General features: G+C 39.8%; 1 protein-coding gene across 1 annotated transcript in view; it reads right to left on the bottom strand.

Moving 5' to 3' along the window:
* The window catches only part of LOC127623091 (tenascin-like), a 69,316-nt gene that overhangs the window by 6,147 nt on the left and 44,182 nt on the right, over positions 1-18,987 (bottom strand). Inside the window, exons 14-24 of the mRNA XM_052097340.1 lie at positions 11,086-11,358; positions 9,948-10,220; positions 8,169-8,441; positions 7,245-7,523; positions 5,008-5,280; positions 3,644-3,766; positions 3,365-3,508; positions 2,861-2,980; positions 1,908-2,051; positions 847-977; positions 112-244 (exon numbers count right to left, since the gene is read on the bottom strand). Coding sequence (XP_051953300.1) covers positions 112-244; positions 847-977; positions 1,908-2,051; positions 2,861-2,980; positions 3,365-3,508; positions 3,644-3,766; positions 5,008-5,280; positions 7,245-7,523; positions 8,169-8,441; positions 9,948-10,220; positions 11,086-11,358 — 2,166 coding nt within the window. The remainder of the gene's footprint in view (positions 1-111; positions 245-846; positions 978-1,907; positions 2,052-2,860; positions 2,981-3,364; positions 3,509-3,643; positions 3,767-5,007; positions 5,281-7,244; positions 7,524-8,168; positions 8,442-9,947; positions 10,221-11,085; positions 11,359-18,987) is intronic.

The following is an 18,987-nucleotide window of genomic DNA, read 5'->3' as shown; positions in this document are numbered from 1 at the left end:
TGGTGCTTCAAGATTGAGCTGGTGTTACAGGTCAAACAGGTGTGTGTGTGTGTGTGTGTGTGTGTGTGTGTGTGTGTGTGTGTGTGTGTGTGTGCGCGCACGTTAACTGACCAGTAGTGAAGATTGTGCTGATTTTCTTGCTTTTCTTGGTCACAGAAACTGCCTGCAGTGTGACTGTGTATTCTGTGGAGCCTCTCAGATCAGACAGACTGTGTGAGGTGGCCGACGGGTCAAGACTCACTTCCTGTATAAAGATATACACCTGATCAGTTATGCTCTGAATGTGACCACTAAGGTTGTTTCACACCTTATCCACAGTCACACCATGATGATTCTGATCACCGCTGGACGGTTTTCTGGTTCCGGTCTCCATAAGAAGCAATGTAAAAACTACCAAAATGAGCGAACCAGATGGAAAACAACATTTACGTTTTTTTTAAGTGATAGTTGAAGAATAAATGAGTTCAGGCTCAACTTCTGCAGTTGTTGACTGTCAAACCTTCTAAAAGTAGTTAAGTATATCAACGTAAAAGTCATCGCGACTCTGTGAAGTCTCGGCACTGTGAAGCCAGATGTTTATTTATTTGATGATTTTTACAAATTTAATGTTGAACATCAAATAACCATTAAACACATGATGATGCAAGTGAAAACACTGGAAACTGGAAAACAAAAACAGACATCTGTTATAAATTGTGGCACACTTCCGCATTTTTTTAACTACTAACAGGTTATATGAGTTATTTTTGATGAATATAGACAGACAATACTGCATACATTGTAAGTTTTATTATTAATATGTCCTGATAGCGAATAACCAAAGACATCTAAATCACTTGATCTTACCCTGATAGCCCCATCAGATGATTGAAAGGTCAGTATGTAGCCTGTGATGGCAGCTCGAGGCGGTTTCCAGGTGATCATAGCGCTATCAGTCTGAATATTACTGGCGACCAGATCACGGGGAGCATCCACATCTGCATTACAGAATACAAACAGCATACAGTTTGGTTATTTTCATGAAAGTGTATGTCATTGAATTAATTGCAATGAGATATCATAGCAAAACATTTAGAAAATAAGCCTTTGTGACTCATATTGCTTCTTACTAAGTAGTTGAAAAACAAATTAAGTGTTCAATATTCATAATTAAAATGATAGTCTTACAAATTGAGCATCTGTAGTAGTAATGAGAACAAATAGTGCACAGGAAGTACAATAATTGTAATGAAGAAAAATTAGGAGAAAAGTATCCAAACATCTTTGAGCTTCTCTTGTTGATGCATAATGGGAGAATATTTTTTACAAAATTTACGAAACTAGAATTGACAGCAAAAAGGCATTGAAATGTGCTGATGGATAGTATTAATTCTGGCATTATATTGTCAAATATTTACATTTAAATGAATTATAAAATATGTTTTCATTGTCTACTGGACATTAGGTACAACATATGTTTTTTTCAAATTGTGTTTTGAAATAATACAATTGTTAAATAATAAGATACTTGAGTATAAATAAATAATATAATTAATTATTTTATTTTATTTGAAATTAGGTACAAACATTTGAAATATATTTTGATAATTCTGTTTGAGATGCATTGAATAGTCTTTATCTTATTTTAATTTATAGTCTTTATTTTAATAACTAGAAACTAACAAAACAATTCTAAAATAAAACATTAAATCCTTAGTTTACTTTAAATGCAAAATAAGCACATGTATCTACAGTGTCAAAGTTTCAGACCAGAATTTCTTAATGATTTTTTTGCACTAAGTGCTTTATTCTTTTTTTTTTAGGTCAAATTCATTCATGAGAGAAACGGCTATGAACTATTGTGGCCTATAGGGGGCGCTAAAATACTTGCAATGCTTTTTAAAACTGCACGTATGGATGTAGCTCACCTGTAGTTAAGTCTGTGTTAGCTGGAGAACTCTTCTGTCTGTTTCTAATGGCATAAACATTGACTGTGTATTCAGTCCCTGGAGCCAGTGATGTCATCTCAAACTCTACAGTGTTGCCAGACACCTGCTCAGATATCGGTGGCACTGTAGAGAACATACAAGTGAACAGCGTCAGAAATTAATCTATGAAAATGTATAATTCTGCCTGAGCCTAAATTATCAAGTTATTATTTGAATTAATTCATTAAAAAATGTATTATAAATTATATAAGCATATATATATATAAACATATTATATATACATATTATATAAACTATATACATATTATTCTGATTCTGATATATATATATAATGTATTTACACATATAAATATACTGTATGTATTTACACACACTATTGTTAATCATCTTTTAGCTAATTTATATGTAAATACATACAGTACAGTATATATATATATATATATATATATATATATATATATATATATATATATATATATATATATATATATATATATATATATATATATACAAACTGTATGTATTTACATATATATTCTGTATTTATTTACACACACACACACACACACACACACACACATACACATATATATATATATATATATATACACTGTATGTAATTTCACACACACACACACACACATATATATATATATATGTGTGTGTGTGCTGTGTGTATTTACATATAAATTAGCTAAAAGATTATTAACAATAGTGAAATACTGAAATATATACTTGTATATTTGTATTAATTTGAACCAAAACTATTACTGAACATAAAAATGTTCTTGCCAATTTTATTTACCAAGCTCGCTTTTCTATGCTTGATTACATTTCTAAGATATAAATTATGCTGGAATATGTAGAACAAGTAGCTGTAGAGACGATAAAGACAACAAAAACATACAAAAAAGCCAAAATAGGTTCCCAACCTGTCTCTGCACTGTATGTGATCTCATATCCATCCACAGTCGCAACTGCAGGTTGCCACAGCAACAGCGCCTTTGTGTCAGTGACATTGACAACTGTCAGACTGCGCGGTGTATCCAGAGCTAATAAAATCAAACAGGGAAGTTGTCACTAGGGTTATTTCTCAGTAAATATGACGTTTTGGCCTATTGGGGCATGTCATCACAAAAGGCCATTGTGTGTTCAATGAATTGTACCCTTTTTCCAGGACAATAACAGTAGAAATCAATGGCCCGGGGCCTAGCTTTTTATAGCCAAGGCTTTAAGGTATGCAGATGTGCAGAATTTGACTTTCGAAAATAAACCTACCCTGAGAAATAGGGATGTCCCGATACCATTTTATTTTAGACAGAGTACGACTGAATACTTTGGTTTTGGTATCTGAGCATTTTTACAAGTACGAATAGGAGTACATGAGCGTGCTATTGGACCTGATTTTGATACCTGTATCCGTCTGTGAAGCCCACCTGTTGTAAAAGTGTCAGACACCGGATCACTCTCCTCCAGTCCTTTTACTGCAATCATCGACACCTGATATGTTTCTCCAGGACTCAGATTTGTTAATTGAACCTGAGATTGTGAGCCATCCACGGTCAGAATCGTGGGAGTTCCTGTTACAAAGACAGTTCAGAGCAATAGTAAAGTGATGCTTGCTTCACATTGCGCTGAACATATGTAGGTAATTGCATGTAGAAACAGGTCTCCAAGTCACAACATTTTACAATTTGAAAAATGCCGGCACTCACCGCCTAGGACTGGGATGTATGTGATTCTGTAGGAGTCCGGTTGGGCAAGAGGTATAGCCCAGTAAACAGTGGCTGATGTATCGGTGATATCTGAGAAACGAAGGTCTCGGAGAGTTCCAAGGCCTGCCAGAAAACATTACAGATGCATTATTATAAATAACAAGAAAAACTGCCGATAATCTTAGAAGGTTTGGAAAAGGGGCCACCCAGGTTCCCAGCCACTGAAAAATAGACAAAAAAGAACAACATCAAAGAGTCAAGGAGGAGAACATATTGCAAACGATGCAAGACATTCCCTGGTGCAATGAAAAAAAAAGGCCTAAAGGGAAGTTTCATTAGTCGTAATAATGCAAGCTTCTTTTTACATTCAGGAAGCATCCCCAATTCCCAGTGCTTCCATTTTAAAAATGAACAGTCATGCCAGAGTCATTCAACTGCATTCCACAATTTCAACCTGGAGCGAGACAATGACAAAAACAAAGCATGTTATTTTTATAACAGCGCTTGCATGAATGGACAATCAATCAATCAATCAATTAATCAATCATTAGTTTTCAGTGCATGCTGATAAATAGGACAATTCAAGTCACGTTTCCCAACAACGATTTACGGAAAAATGTAACTTAATGGTTTAGTTATTAAATGCATGTCAGGAGACTTCCTTTAAGACGTAAAAACATACTGAACATTCTTTGCGAGAGCAACGGAAGCATGCAAGGTTAAAGTCAACATGAAATAAAAATCCTTTACGCACATTACTCAACTTATTGTGCGAATTATTTCAAGGGACTAAAAGTATTCTTAAACTTTCCTAAAATCTAAAAACTTGCAACTTTCTTTTTCAACAGATGTCACAATCCCTGTTAATTTTCAACCCCTCAATGCCAACCATATGGTGCCATTCTGGTAAGCGATCACATTTCATGATCCAATCAATTCCCGAAGGATATTGTATATATATAATATACAATTACTGGTTTAAAGATATTTGACTGAGGCAACTTATCATCTTAAGTCAGAACTATACAGCTTTTTTTTATGTGTGTTTTTTTTAAATATAATATACAATATAATATACAATATATAATATTTATATAATATACAATATACTGTTTCACTCTGAAATAGTTCACAATACGGAATTAAAGTGACGCTAACCGTATTCCACGTTGACTTTAACCCTGGATTGAAATATATCTTTAGGGATACATTTCAAGTCATTGTGCATCAACAACTGACACATCAATACCTGTTTAGGATGTAGAGAGTTATTTAGTTGTTAAAGGTCATACTTTCATCACATCACAGAAATAATGCAGATTGTAAGAGTGGTTTGTTTGACAGGCAAGTATCGAACACAATACCTGTTCTTGCAAAGGCTGTGACAGGTTGGGAGCGATGTTCCAACGAGACACCATAAAGCTCAATTTCATATTCAGTTCCCCCCAAAAGCTCTGTCACAACCTTGGTTCTTTCGACACCCGGCACAATGAACTCTTGTGGGTGGGAGAGCTTTCTCGAATCCCTAACTTTGACCACAAATCGATCAAAGACGTCATCATCCGCGGTCCAGGCCAGTCGGAAACTCTCAGGTGTGACATCCGACACGAAAAGGTGCTCGATTTCTGGTTCAGCCTCTGATTGACAAGGGGAAATGTGTCTTTTTCTTCTTGTAATTAGGAGGACAGACTCAAGACTGCTTTAATTCCAACTACCAGCCAGTCTCCACCCATTGGCCATGCATCAAGAAATATGAGTACCACTTCATGTGTTAGTTAAACCCTGGACACATCCTGTAATAGCAATTGGGCATTGCTTTATTTCAGGAAACACATTACAATGCAAACACTACTTATGCAAACAGTGTATCCGCAGGTTATGTTGTTGCAAAGAGGGTCAGTAATGGATGGACTTTTCTCCACTGTCTCAAAACATGCCATTGTTTCAACAGCCACAAAACCTTCTATTGAACCTTGGCCTGCAAGGTTGCCATTTATTGATGCCAAAGGTACACTATATGGCCAAAAGTATGTAATCAGCCTCTCCAATTAATGCCTTTGGCTTGGACCCTTAGTTCCAGAATGGGAACAAATCCCCACAGCCATGTTCCAACATCTACCTGAAAATCTTCCCAGAAGTAAGGAAGCTGTTAAAGTAGCAAATGTACAGTAGGACAACTCCATATTAATGCCAGTGGTTATCACATATGAGTGTGGTTTTTGGACATCCACAAACCTTTGGCCAAAGTGTATTAACAGGTCAGTGTGTAGGTACGTTTTCATCTCTGATTAAAGCAAACCCATTATTACAAGTATTCCCCTTGTTTTGAGTTCAAGATTTTCCACATCACTCATTGTGGATTTTTGAGAAAACACATACACACGTTCCTTTCTGATTGACACCAATAAAGATGGTAAATGGTACTGCAAAACATGCATGCCACTTTCATAAGACTGTTTTCCCTGCAGTCAATGATATCATGCAAGACTAAGTTTTACTGTGGTCAATGGCCTCATACAAGACTGTGTTTCCTTCTGGGCTGCATCATAAAAGACTCTTGCCCTGTATAATTTAAACGCTGTGAAGCAACATCCTTGTAATGATCTGGAACTGAAATATTGATGGATTTTATTTTCACCAACCATGTATTGCAATATATTAAGTATCCAAATGTAATCCAAATGAATCACACCCCAATTCTCAGGTAGTAGAAAACACAGTTTAAATATGGCAACAAACATGTGCTCATATTTTTGATGAAATTGGACGAGTGAAGCATCCATTGTTCTTACAAGCAGAACTAAAAAGAGAGCCTTTATTGATGGAGGAGACCTGGCAAATAAATATAGGACTGTATTAAAGAGGTAGTTGTGTTGTGTAGAGGCTTCCCAACCAAAGCTTACATCAAATAGGATGTAATCTATGCATTTGTGCTCTACTAGATTACATCTGCAAGATACCACTCTAAGGATATGGACACACAAACCAAGCTCTTGCATTTTATCTGGACCATTATCCTATTTTATTGTTGGCCCATGTAGATAAGTGTCAGACAGATGTCCCTGGCCATTGCAAGTAAATAGAGTTTTACATTTTCTTGCCCGAATGGTGGTTGCTAGGGCATTGCTATTGTTTTCTGAGATTTTATGTGGTTGCTGGTCCAGTCTGCATGCAGTAATGTGTCCTAGTCCAGTCTGGTTTCATGCTTCTCACCAGCAAAACTGGTCAACCAGCAAGGTTTTTCTGATGATGCTGGATGAGCAAATCAAAAAGCCTTGTTGGAACACTAGAATCCCATTCTGGATGCCAGCAACCACATCACAATCGTCTATGCTGGCAACCAGTTGTTTTTTTTTATGTCAGCGGTGGATGACTGGTGAAATGACTGGGCACTAAAAACACATCTAGAAACCCCTTGGTTTTACTGTTTTTTTGTCTGCAAGACCATGTCTTGTGTGTACACCCCTTAAAGAATGACAAATTGCAACACAAGTAATTTATCTATTCGCTATTCAAATGTTGCAACCAAGCAAAAACAACAACAACTTATCCCATCAAGCTTGGGTCGTGAAACCTCTGAAATGGATTGAGAGTGCAGTACCTGTAACAGCCACTGTGCTGATTGGACGAGATTGTAACCCGTTCCCTGATACCCCGGTCACGCTGACCTCATAGCCAATGCCAGTAATAAGGCCCAACATATATAGTTCGGACTGGTTTCCCGCCACTACGAACTCTTGGGGCTCCAGCAGTTGGCCAGAGTCTGACACTTTTACCTGAAAATGGCTGAAACCCTCTGCAGACTGTGCTGTCCAGGTCACCCGAAAACCGTATGAGCTAATATCGGAAACAGTGAGGTTTTCCACTTTAGGTAATGGTGCTGGGTTCATAGGTACAGGATTCATGTTGGTTCCAGAGTTGCAGTGTTACAGGAGGGGATAATACAGTACAGGGTGAGGATATACAATTGATTCTGCAGTGATTGCAAGGTCAAAATAGCTTGTTACAAAAGCAACTGTATGCAATGTTGTTTGAATATAAATAAACTAAAATGTACACTACATGGCCAAAAGTATGCGAACACTCCCTTATAATTAACAGGTTTGATGGTCCAAGCTAAACTCATAACAAACAGGCATTTGATCCAGGAACTAGTGCTTCTTTGCGAAATCACAGTCCTCCAACCCAACATCACGGTCTGACCTCACCGATGCTCTAGTGTCTGAATAGGGGAAAATACCCACAGCCATGTTCTAACATCTAGTGGAAAGCTGAACCAGAAGAGTGGAAGCGATTATAGCAATAGGACCATCTCTATTAATGCCTGTTTTTTTATTATTAAATGAACAAGTATATTTGGGTGTAGTGTTTGGGATTTCCAGATATTTTGACCAAGTAGTGTATTTGTCAGATATTACTCTCTCCAATTTGTCAACGTTAAGCTATTATTTTATGATCTTATTATTCTGAAATACAAGTCCTGATTCGGTGCGACACAGAGAAGCTTGAAAAAGTTGCACAGTACCTGTACTGGTATTGAAGGAAACTGATGGAGTTTGGCGGCCATGAGAAAGACCATAAAATATTATGTCATAGAGAGTTGAGTCCATAAGGCCATTCACAGTAATGTTTCTTTCAGCGCCTGATAACATGAGCTCTACAACATCATATAGCTGTTGGCGGTCAGTGATACGAATGGCAAAGCCATCAAAGTGACCTGCCACTGTGCTCCAGGTCAGGGTGAAGCTACTCGGGTGTGTTTCAGACACCACAATGGGGCCCATTTTAGGATTAGGTTCTGATGAAAGAAAGTATGCGTGTATTGTTACTGAACTTAACTCTTGCAATATGAAACAAGCTAAAACTGGAGGTTAAATACAGCAAGTATTTTCTAAATTAATTGTCTTAAAGGAATATTCCAGTTGTTTACATCATAACAGTTACCACAAAAATAAATTAAGCTTTAAACAAAAGTTTGGGGGGGGAGCCTGTTCATGAAGTTCTGCCAATCAAAACTCAAGAAAATACAGTATAAGCCACTGCTTTCTTATCCCATGCAACAATTCTTCTGGCATCCCTCCTTATGTAGTCCAGGGGGGAACCCTGGAGCTCGCATGGCGTACATGTTTGTTACTTCATGTATAAAGTTGCCCCGATAATGCTTTTGAGGTGAGGAACTTCTGGTTATAATTTAGCAATGTAGCTCCTGTGGGTAGAGTTTGCAGAGCAGTGTTTTACGAATAGTTGCACTATGTATTTTATTGGCTTTCCTTTTTGGTATCCTCCACATGGATAGGTGAAGCTTAAACATAGAAATGTTCAAGGGACGAACAACAAAGACTCATGACAATTTGTACGAGATGGCGAAATCGTACGATTTGGGTCATAAGAAAACGTATGAATTGTAGACCAATCAATTAAAGAAATGCTTCCCTTGTCTCCTTCTCAACCCTCATATTTTCTTTTTTCTGTGGTACACAAAACCTATTTTACAATTAAAATCATGTTAAGGTGTTTGACTTTATGTTTATGTTTAGGCATGGCTTTTGAGTTAGGGGATAACATGAGGAAAAATGTCACACGTGTTCAAAACCTGGATGTTTCTCTTTCTTCCGTGGTACACAACAGGGCTTTTTACATTACTATCATGGTTTTGTTTAAGGTCTGGATAAGGTGTTAGACTTTACTGTTAGGTTTAGGTTTGCATTGAAATATGTCGCATGTGGTCTAAAAGGGGGCAGTTGTGGCTCAGCGGTTGAGGCTTTGGGTTACTGACTAGAAGGTTGGGTGTTCAAGCCCCAGTATTGCCATGATGCCACTGTTGGGCCCTTGAGCAAGGCCATTGATCCTATCCAGGGGCGCCGTATCATGGCTGACTCTGCACTCTGACACCAGCTTAGCTGGGATGTGTGAAAACAAATACATTTCACTGTATATATTCAAAAATATATGTATAATGTGTGACAAAAATAAAGGCTTCTAAAACTCGTACGTTTCAGTATGACCCAACAACGATTTTGTGAGATCGGTTAGGACGAAACATTCAAGGAGGCGCCAAATTTGACATTGAATAACTACCATAAATGGTTTGTCTGGGTTTCTGATTTTGCATATTCCACTTTGTTTTGCAAGGCTTGGAAGCAATTCTGCAGTTATATTTACTCTAGTCTCATGCTAATCTAGAGTATGCCATAGACATTCAGTTGTAAATAACACAGAATATTCCTTTAAGTACACGTGCTTGTACTCATGCTGTCACTTTGATTTAAAATGATACAAATGTCAAAAGCATGCGCTGCAGTACCTGTGGTTACTACAGTTGTCAGGGCAGCTGTGTTGGATCCACCAGAAGTGGCATATAGCTTGATCTGGTATTGCATGTCTCCCTTTAGCCCAGTCAGCACCGTGGAGCGCGCCCCTGCGGGCAACGTGCGCCCCATCGCCTGCGAGGGCAAAGCAGATTCTCTCACCTCGACTATAAAATTATCAAACGCCTTGTCTCCTGTCCGCCAGGAGAGAGACACTGTGTTTGAGGTTATGTTAGAGACTACTAGTCCAGACAAGTCAGGCTCTTCCGCTACAGAGGGGAAAAAGCCAGCCATGATGTTTTGTTTAGATCTTGTTCTATGCTGACACAAGTTTTAGAGATCTGTCCATATTAAATTGGCATCTAGCTGACATAACATCCTTGGTTAAAAGTATAGTTCACCCCAATTTTTTTTAGTTCTGTCATTGTTTACTCACCCTCAGCTGAATGTCAAGACTGCTATTTTCCATTCAATGAGGTAGATGGAGATTTCCACAAATTACATCAATGACATTAAACTTTTTTGGTTCTTGCATGCCTTGAGACCATTCATTTGGATGTCAAACCTGTCACAACACGTCTTGAGTATGTTTTGAGCATGTGCAAGCACAACCGAGATTTGCAGAGAGATTTTTCAGAGAATAGTGATTAAAAATGTAATTGTTCCACACATAAAGATATCATGTTGCCAAATATGAGTCATATGTTCTTAAAATGTATGCCGCCAAGTTTGACGTCAACGATGCCAAAAGGCATGGATTTTCAAATATCATGTGACCCTTATAGTTTGAATGTGTGTTAGTGCAATCAATGAAATTGGAGCGCTTCGACAAAGGACAAGATTATCAGTGAATGGACTACTTTATAACATATATATGGTGCTTTTTTTCCAAGCACGAAATGTCAAGGTTACTGTTTACTGTTGTTGTATGGAGAAAAAAAAAAGTTTGAACATTCGTCAGAATGTTTCCTTTTGTATTCCACAGAAGAAAGTAAGTCACACAGGTTTGGAATGACTTCAAGTAAATAATGACAGAATTTCTGGTAACTATCCCTTAAAGGCCTGCCATGATTCCTCACTTTCAACATAAACAATTGGCAGAACAAAGCAATGAAAAGAGAGATTTCCAGTTACCTGTGGAGGCGACAACACTGACAGAGTCTGTTTTGCGTCCCCTCACAACTCCCGTGAGGTAGGCTATATAGTCAGTGCTTGGCCTGAGACCAGTGATTTCATAATGCTGTGTACTGTGTGATAGATTATATTCAACTGGTTCTTGCAGCCAGCTTGAGTCTATAATCTCCAGGATAAACCTCTCAATATTTCCTTTTGTGCCATTCCATGAAATTGAGAAGCTCTCTGAAGTTACATTAGACACATACAGACTGCCAACCACTGGAGTGCTATCTAAAGGAAGAAAGAGTTATTGGAATGACAACCTCGCAAACTGTAATGTACTCATACTTCTATTATGTATAACTTGCATGAAGAACTTTTAACACATCCATCCATCCATCAATCCACCCATCCATCTATATTATGTATGATGAATTTTTCACACATCTATCCATCCATCCATCTTATGTACAAGGAACTTTTGACACATCTATCCATCCATCCATCTTATATACAAGGAAATTTTGACACATCTATCCATCCATCATATCTACGAGGAACTTTTGACACATGCATCCATCCATTCATCCATCTTATATATGAGAAATGTTTGACACATCCATCCATCCACCTATATTATGTATGAGGAACTTTTGACAAATCTATCCATAAAGAATCCATCCATCCATCTTATATATGAGAAATGTTTGACACATCCATCCATCCACCTATATTATGTATGAGGAACTTTTGACAAATCTATCCATAAACAATCCATCCATCCTTCCATCCACTTATATTATGTATGAGGAACTTAGGACACATCCATCCATCCATCCATCCATCCATCCATCTTATGTACAAGGAACTTTTGACACATCTATCCATCCATCCTTCCATCTTATGTATGAGGAACTTTTGACACATCTATCCATCCATCCATCTTATGTACAAGGAACTTTTGACACATCCATCCATCCATCCATCCTATGTACGATGAACTTTTGACACATCCATCCATCCATCTATCCATCAATCCTTCCATCTTATGTACGAGGAACTTTTGACACATCCATCCATCCATCCTATGTACGAGAAACTTTTGACACATCCATCCATCCATCCTTCCATCTTATGTATGAGGAACTTTTGACACATCTATCCATCCATCCATCCTATGTACGAGGAACTTTTGACACATCCATCCATCCATCCATCCATCCATCCATCTATCCATCAATCCTTCCATCTTATGTACGAGGAACTTTTGACACATCCATCCATCCATCCTATGTACGAGAAACTTTTGACACATCCATCCAGCCATCCATCCTATGTACGAGAAACTTTTGACACATCTATCCATCCATCCATCCTATGTACGAGGAACTTTTGACACATCCATCCATCCATCCATCCATCCATCAATCCTTCCATCTTATGTACGAGGAACTTTTGACACATCCATCCATCCATCCATCCTATGTACGAGGAACTTTTGACACATCTATCCATCCTTCCATCTTATGTATGAGGAACTTTTGACACCTCTATCCATCCATCAATCCTATGTATGAGGAACTTTTGACACATCCATCCATCCATCCATCCATCCATCCATCCATCCATCCATCCATCCATCCATCCATCAAGCTTTTCAAACTTTGAAGCAAGGCTTTCACAAACCAGCATTAAAGTTTGTCAAACTTAACTTTTCTAGTTACTATTAATTACTTTATTTTATTATTTCTATATTACTTGCTCATTTTCAGTAATGATTGTTCAGAAGGAATTCAATAAAATTAGTTGTGCAAGAAAACATTTGTATGATTTTAAGTTTTAAAATGAATGTGCTTAGGGTTTACTATGAAAAAGTAAAGGTAGGCAGGAAATAAAAGCAGAGCAAATATTACAAAGAATAAGGAAATGCTTTTTCTGTCACATATCTGTTATTATTAATAAACCTAAGACTACTTGTAGTATTTGTTCACTGTAGTGTCAAAGCAGGCCAAAAAGAATAGTGTGTTAGTGCATGTGAAGCAGTCCACACAAAACAGACATGAATGTTGGCGCTTGACTATTTCTTTTCCAAACTATTTCCATGCCAAATCTTTGATGGTTACCATTCCAAACAATCACATAAAGCTCCTATTATCCTTATGCTTATTCGTACGCACTGATGCACACTTCACTTCAGGCTAACAGTCGGTCTGAGAATGTACTTTAGTACTATAGTCACAAGTGTAGATTTCCCTGTGAATTGGCAAAAATATGAACTAAGTAGCTTAAAAGGTTTGTAGATTGTTAGATGAAACAACAGGTAAGAAGATGAATGAGCAGGATAAAAACTATTAAACTGTTTTTCAAACCATATGAAAAAATACGTTAGCACATATAACCAAAGTGTAAACAATTATAAATAGTCATTAAAATTGCCAGTCCTAAATATGAAAATCTGTGAGGCGTATGAAATAATGTTGGTAGATGATGATATGACAATAAAGTGAGTGAGATTATATTTAGGATTATGAAATCCTAAATAAAGATTATCATATAAGGATTATTGCAATCACCGCAGCAAATCACAACTCACCAGAATGCAGTAAATATGTGAGATGGGTGCTACCATGCATTTCGGCACGCAGATGAAATGGATCAAAGCATAATTTTTCAAACTGATAAACTCTTGAACATGATTACAGATAATTACAGTGGAAGGAACTGAATAAATTCTATCTCGACATATACTTTGCCCCAAAACAAACATTCGGGGCAAGACCAACACAGTGGCTGAAACAGAAGAGGTGACAATCAGTTAGCTTTGTTAAAAGCAGTTGCTTTCTCATCAACTAATTATCATATACATTTAAAAGAAACCGTAAAGGGATCATTCCCATTGGCCCCATGCAACATGGATGCTTAGGCCAGAAACATACTTTACGGAAATACGCAAACGCTATGTGAACGCTTGGACAACTGCAAGGGTGTAATTTCGATAAACATACATAATGTGTGCAAGGGTGCGATATGCACACCTTCAAATGTCTTTGCCATTAAACCAAACGTGTTATCATTTAGGTAACTAACAGACTTTAACTTTAACTTCCTCAGCAAGATTTTCTTCAAACTGTTGCTCATCCATGACCATAGTTGTTCTAAAAGAGAAAACTGACCATAAAAGATGACTTTGTGTGCTAATGCCCAACCTTTAATAAAGTTACGCATATTGTTGCACTGCTAAAAAAATTTAATAATCATAATTGTTTTGGTTCCTGGTTAGTAAGTGTTTTTTCCTAATTGCTTATGCCTCAAAAGTATAGACAATGGCTATTATTCCCCACAAACTTTGCTTTTGTGACCAGTGATATTTTGAAATGTACCTATTTCAAGAACATTCCAGATAGATAGATTCAGTGCTGAGTAAACTTGGAGTAACTTCTAGAACTTTCTAGAACTTTCCAGTAATATAAATAGTAGTACAAAGACAGTTTAGTTCCAGCTGCCTAAGTGGATATGTCATAATATAAAACTAGTGGAGCAGTGTGATTGATGGTTAACCTTATTTAAATTTGGGAATTATTATTGATTGATATAGTGATTTTGTTTCTTTTAAAAACTTTATTTGTTTGCTGTGTTTTTCCTTATGGTTTGCTCTGGATTGATTATATTGTTTGCTGTGATGTTGCTGGACATTTGATAGTACTGTTTTCCCTCTTTCACAAACTGCAACAACAAACACTAATTGACACACCTGTAGAACCCCGTTCCCATCAGCGATCTAATTTTCCAGCTGATTAGATCATTCCTAATAAAAGGAGGCGAGATCTCTTACCGAGAAGTGAAAACGCTCTGGGCGGATGGACGTGCCGTGTGTGGTAGCGGACTGGTTTGCGAATCTTCTTTCCCCTCGGTGTTGCTGCTGTCTGGATCTTTTGTGCCTTGGTGGAGCCAACTCTTGGACTTTACAGTATCAACGCTCACAAAGCTCCGACTAAAGGGAAGTGGTTCTTTTTCTCCCACACTGATGCGTGTGTGTGCGTTTTCTTTGCATTCGAGCTAAAGGAGTCATTTAGTTGTTGTTCATTTCTGTGAAGGTGCCGGCGGCAGAGCAGCGGATACGGCAGTATTATTTGAGGAGCCCGCATGAAGTACAGGAAAGAAAAGTCGTCATTCTAGTCACGTGAGACTGTTTTAAAGTTGCCGGCTACGAGCAGGCTGCCCTTTGATTTTACGATTTCTCCACTGACAGAAGCGGAGCGGCACCGCGGAATTCCTGGCTCTGGATTTCTGGATTTGGAATAGGCTGTTTGAAGTCCCGCTGAAGCAAGATATTGTGCGCCGGCGACAGGGGAAACACGGAGCTGACTGCAGGCTGGACTGGACTCGGGTATTGGTTCACCCTGGGACAGAACATTGGACAATTTATGGTTTTACTGTCTCCCTGGGTTTTTGAGATGTTATTTTAATATAGTTATTGTCAACTTAACTCTTAAAATAATAAAATACTATTTTTATATATTTCTTGTGTCTTTCTCGCTGTGTTGGTGTGGCTGGGAATTTGAAACTTAATTTATTTTAAATTAACAGACTTTTTACTCTGTTACATTAGTGGCGCACCGACAGCCGTTTCCACTGGCAGGCGGGCATGTCGGCCAAACATGACAAAGTGTGGGGTCAGTCCAGTGGTCTCATGAGGGGTGTTGTTATACATCTGCAGGAGAGTCGGCAAGTGATCTGGCCATCGCACTTGGTCTTCTGGACTAGAGTAGAGACAGAACAGTCTTATTAAACCTTTCGCAGGCCCCATTTCCTTGGGGCCTGTAGGGTGTGGTTTGAACTTTGACACACCCATACAGACTGCACAGCTGTGCCACCATGGTCAACTCAAAGGCCGCTCCTTGATCTGAAAGGATTCGTTCTGGACATCCCCATGGCTGGATAAGGTGGCGCCAAAGGGCACGTGTTATAGTGGCCGCTGTCTGGTCTTTTGTAGGGACAGCCCAACCATACTTTGAGAAAAGATCAGTTATTACCAACAGATAAGGATAAGTGTCACCATGCCTACCAAGAGACAAATAGTCGATTGAAACAGTTTCCAAAGGGTATGATACAAGAATAGGCACCAAAGGTGCCCTTACCTCTGGTCCTCTTTTCTGTTGAGTGCATATTGCACATTTGGATGCCCATTCCTGCAAGTCCACACCCATCTCGGGCCAGTAAAAGTTTTTTCTCAGCAAGCCCTCAATCTTGGCTATTCCCATATGGCCTGAGGCATTGTGATACTTCTCCCACAACTTATAAGTCTTATCTGTGGGAACCACAATTTGGTGGAGGCTCAACCCTGTATGCCGTTCTTGGGCCCTCTGCTGTAACATGCCCTCCTGGATGTGCAGTCGACTCCATTCCCTTAAGAGGCGTTTTGTTGTCGGCATGCACACTTTCCTCTCCTCGGCTCCTGGAAAACAATTTCCAGCCACCCAACCCTTGATTTGGGCCACAGTCTGATCTTTCTCCTGCCAATCCTTCCAATGGTCTTCGGCTTCAGTGCTGACCTCTGACTCCACCACTACTGTCTCCACTTGGGCCTGTTGGTCGGATCCTGTTTCCTGTGGTAACCTGGACAAAACATCAGCATTACGATTGGAAGCACCAGGGCGATACTTAAGTTCAAAGTCAAAATTCGCTAGCTGTGCTGCCCACCGCTGCTCCGTGGCCCCCAAGTGTGCCGTGTTCAGGTGGACAAGGGGGTTATTGTCTGTAAAGGCCAAGAATTTATTGCCCCACAAATAGTCTTTAAACTTTTCGGTGACAGCCCATTTAAGGGCTAGAAACTCCAGTTTAAAAGAACTGTAATTTTGGTCGTTCCTCTCAGTGGGGTTGAGGCTCCTGCTGGCGTAAGCTATAACCCTCTCTCTGCCATCCTGTAGCTGTGCCAACACAGCCCCCAAACCTCCCAGACTGGCGTCAGTGTAAAGATGGAAGGGTTTTGAGAAGTCTGCATATGCCAAGATTGGGGCACTCACCAGAGCAGTCTTCAGAGAATCGAATGCCATCTGGCAGTCTGGGGTCAAGTCGATGGCAGCATTTCCTCTCCGCTTACAAGCAGAACCTACTAGAAGAGCATTCAGGGGTGCTGCTATTTTAGAAAAACCCTTCACAAATCTTCTGTAGTACCCCACAAACCCAAGGAATGCTCGTACCTGCTTAATGGTAGAGGGGATGGGCCAGTTCTCAACGACAATTGTCTTTTCTGGATCTGTGGATATTCCCTCACCAGAGATGACATGCCAGAGATGGGGCTGCAACTTTAAGCCATGGGCTGCCAGCTTCTCAAAAACCTGTCCCAGGTGATTGATGTGGGTGTCAAAGTCTGGGGAATATACAACAACATCATCTAAGTAGATCAGGAGAGAGTCATGGACCTGCCCACCCAGGCACCACTGCATCAAGCGTTGAAATGTTGCAGGTGCATTACAGAGGCCAAAGGGCATCCTCTGGAACGCGTACAAGCCCAGGGGTGTAGTAAATGCAGTCTTCTCTCGATCCTTCGGGTCCACATCTACTTGCCAATATCCACTGGCCAGGTCAAGGGTAGAATACCAAGCAGCTTGCTTGAGGCTGGTGAGGGACTCTTCTATCCTTGGCAAGGGATAGGCATCCTTGTGGGTTAGGGCATTCAGCTTCCTGTAATCCACACAAAAGCGCCAGGATCCGTCCTTCTTCTTCACAAGGACAATTGGCGCTGCCCAAGGGCTGGAGCTTTCCTTTATGACATCATTATCCAGCATGTTTTTCAGAAGTTCCCGCAATTCAGGGTAAAGGCTTGGTGGAACTGGCCTGTAGCACTCCCTACTGGGCGGTGCAGAACCCGTAGGTATGGAGTGGAGGACTGCACTGGTCTGGCCAAAGTCCTCATCACCTGCTGCAAAGATGTCTCTCCATCGCTGTAATAGTGAGTCCATCTTCTGTTGCTGGTCTGTTGTTAAGCCATCACCTTTCAGCAGGTTGACTGGATGCTGACCTTCTGTTCGAATGTGGTTGGTCTGCACATCCACTTCCACTACACCTGGATCTACAGTCCTCAAAACAAGGTCCTTCTCCCCTCAAATCTGCCTTGGGTCAACCTGGAAAACATTAGCAAGGGGGCGGCGTTGAGTTATCAGTATGGGGTAAGGATTGAGTTTACGTACCCTTATAGGGAGGCGTCCTTTCACCACGGTAGTAACAGTCCGGGCCACCTGCCACACGTCATCTCTTTCTGGGGCCTCCACCAAAGCACAACAATCTGACCTGGTTTTTGTGCCATAAAGGTGTGTCCACAGCACCACCTCACTATTAGGAGGCAAATAGACTGGGTCTTGGCGGGTTAACCTGGCCACTCCAATCTGTCCATCGGAGGATTCGTCCTGTGAGACCTTTTGACAGACAGCAAAAGCACGCTCCCATTCCCCCTTTGCTTCACGTGACATAGTTGCACCAAAGACAGTTAGGCCAGGGTGGACTCCCTGAAATAGCTCTTTCCAACAACATGAAATGACATTCATCCCTAGGATACCTCTTTCAGCACTCAGACACTCATCCTTTACAATGATAACCCCTTTACCTGGCACTGTGACTCCTCCCACTGAAAAATCCAAGATGGCGTAGCCAGTATATGAGATCTGTAGTCCATTAGCTGCTTTTAGAGAGAGCCAGTGCCGATCTTGTGGGCTTCGCTTCTGCTCTCCACTCAGCCATTTCTGAAAGAAAGTTTCACTGAACAGCGTAACTTGTGAGCCTGTATCAAGTAAGCAGGGCAATTTCACTCCCGCAACAACAACTTCAAATCCTGGACATGTCCCCACCAGGGATGGTTTGTCCGTTTGGTTTCCCTGGTCCCCCTCCCCAACCACCTGGCTCTCAGTGGTTGGGGCTGTTAGT

This window comes from Xyrauchen texanus, chromosome 3 (assembly GCF_025860055.1).
Source record: "Xyrauchen texanus isolate HMW12.3.18 chromosome 3, RBS_HiC_50CHRs, whole genome shotgun sequence".
NCBI classification, from domain to species: Eukaryota; Metazoa; Chordata; class Actinopteri; order Cypriniformes; family Catostomidae; genus Xyrauchen; species Xyrauchen texanus.
This window is presented reverse-complemented; position numbering and strand designations above follow the sequence as displayed.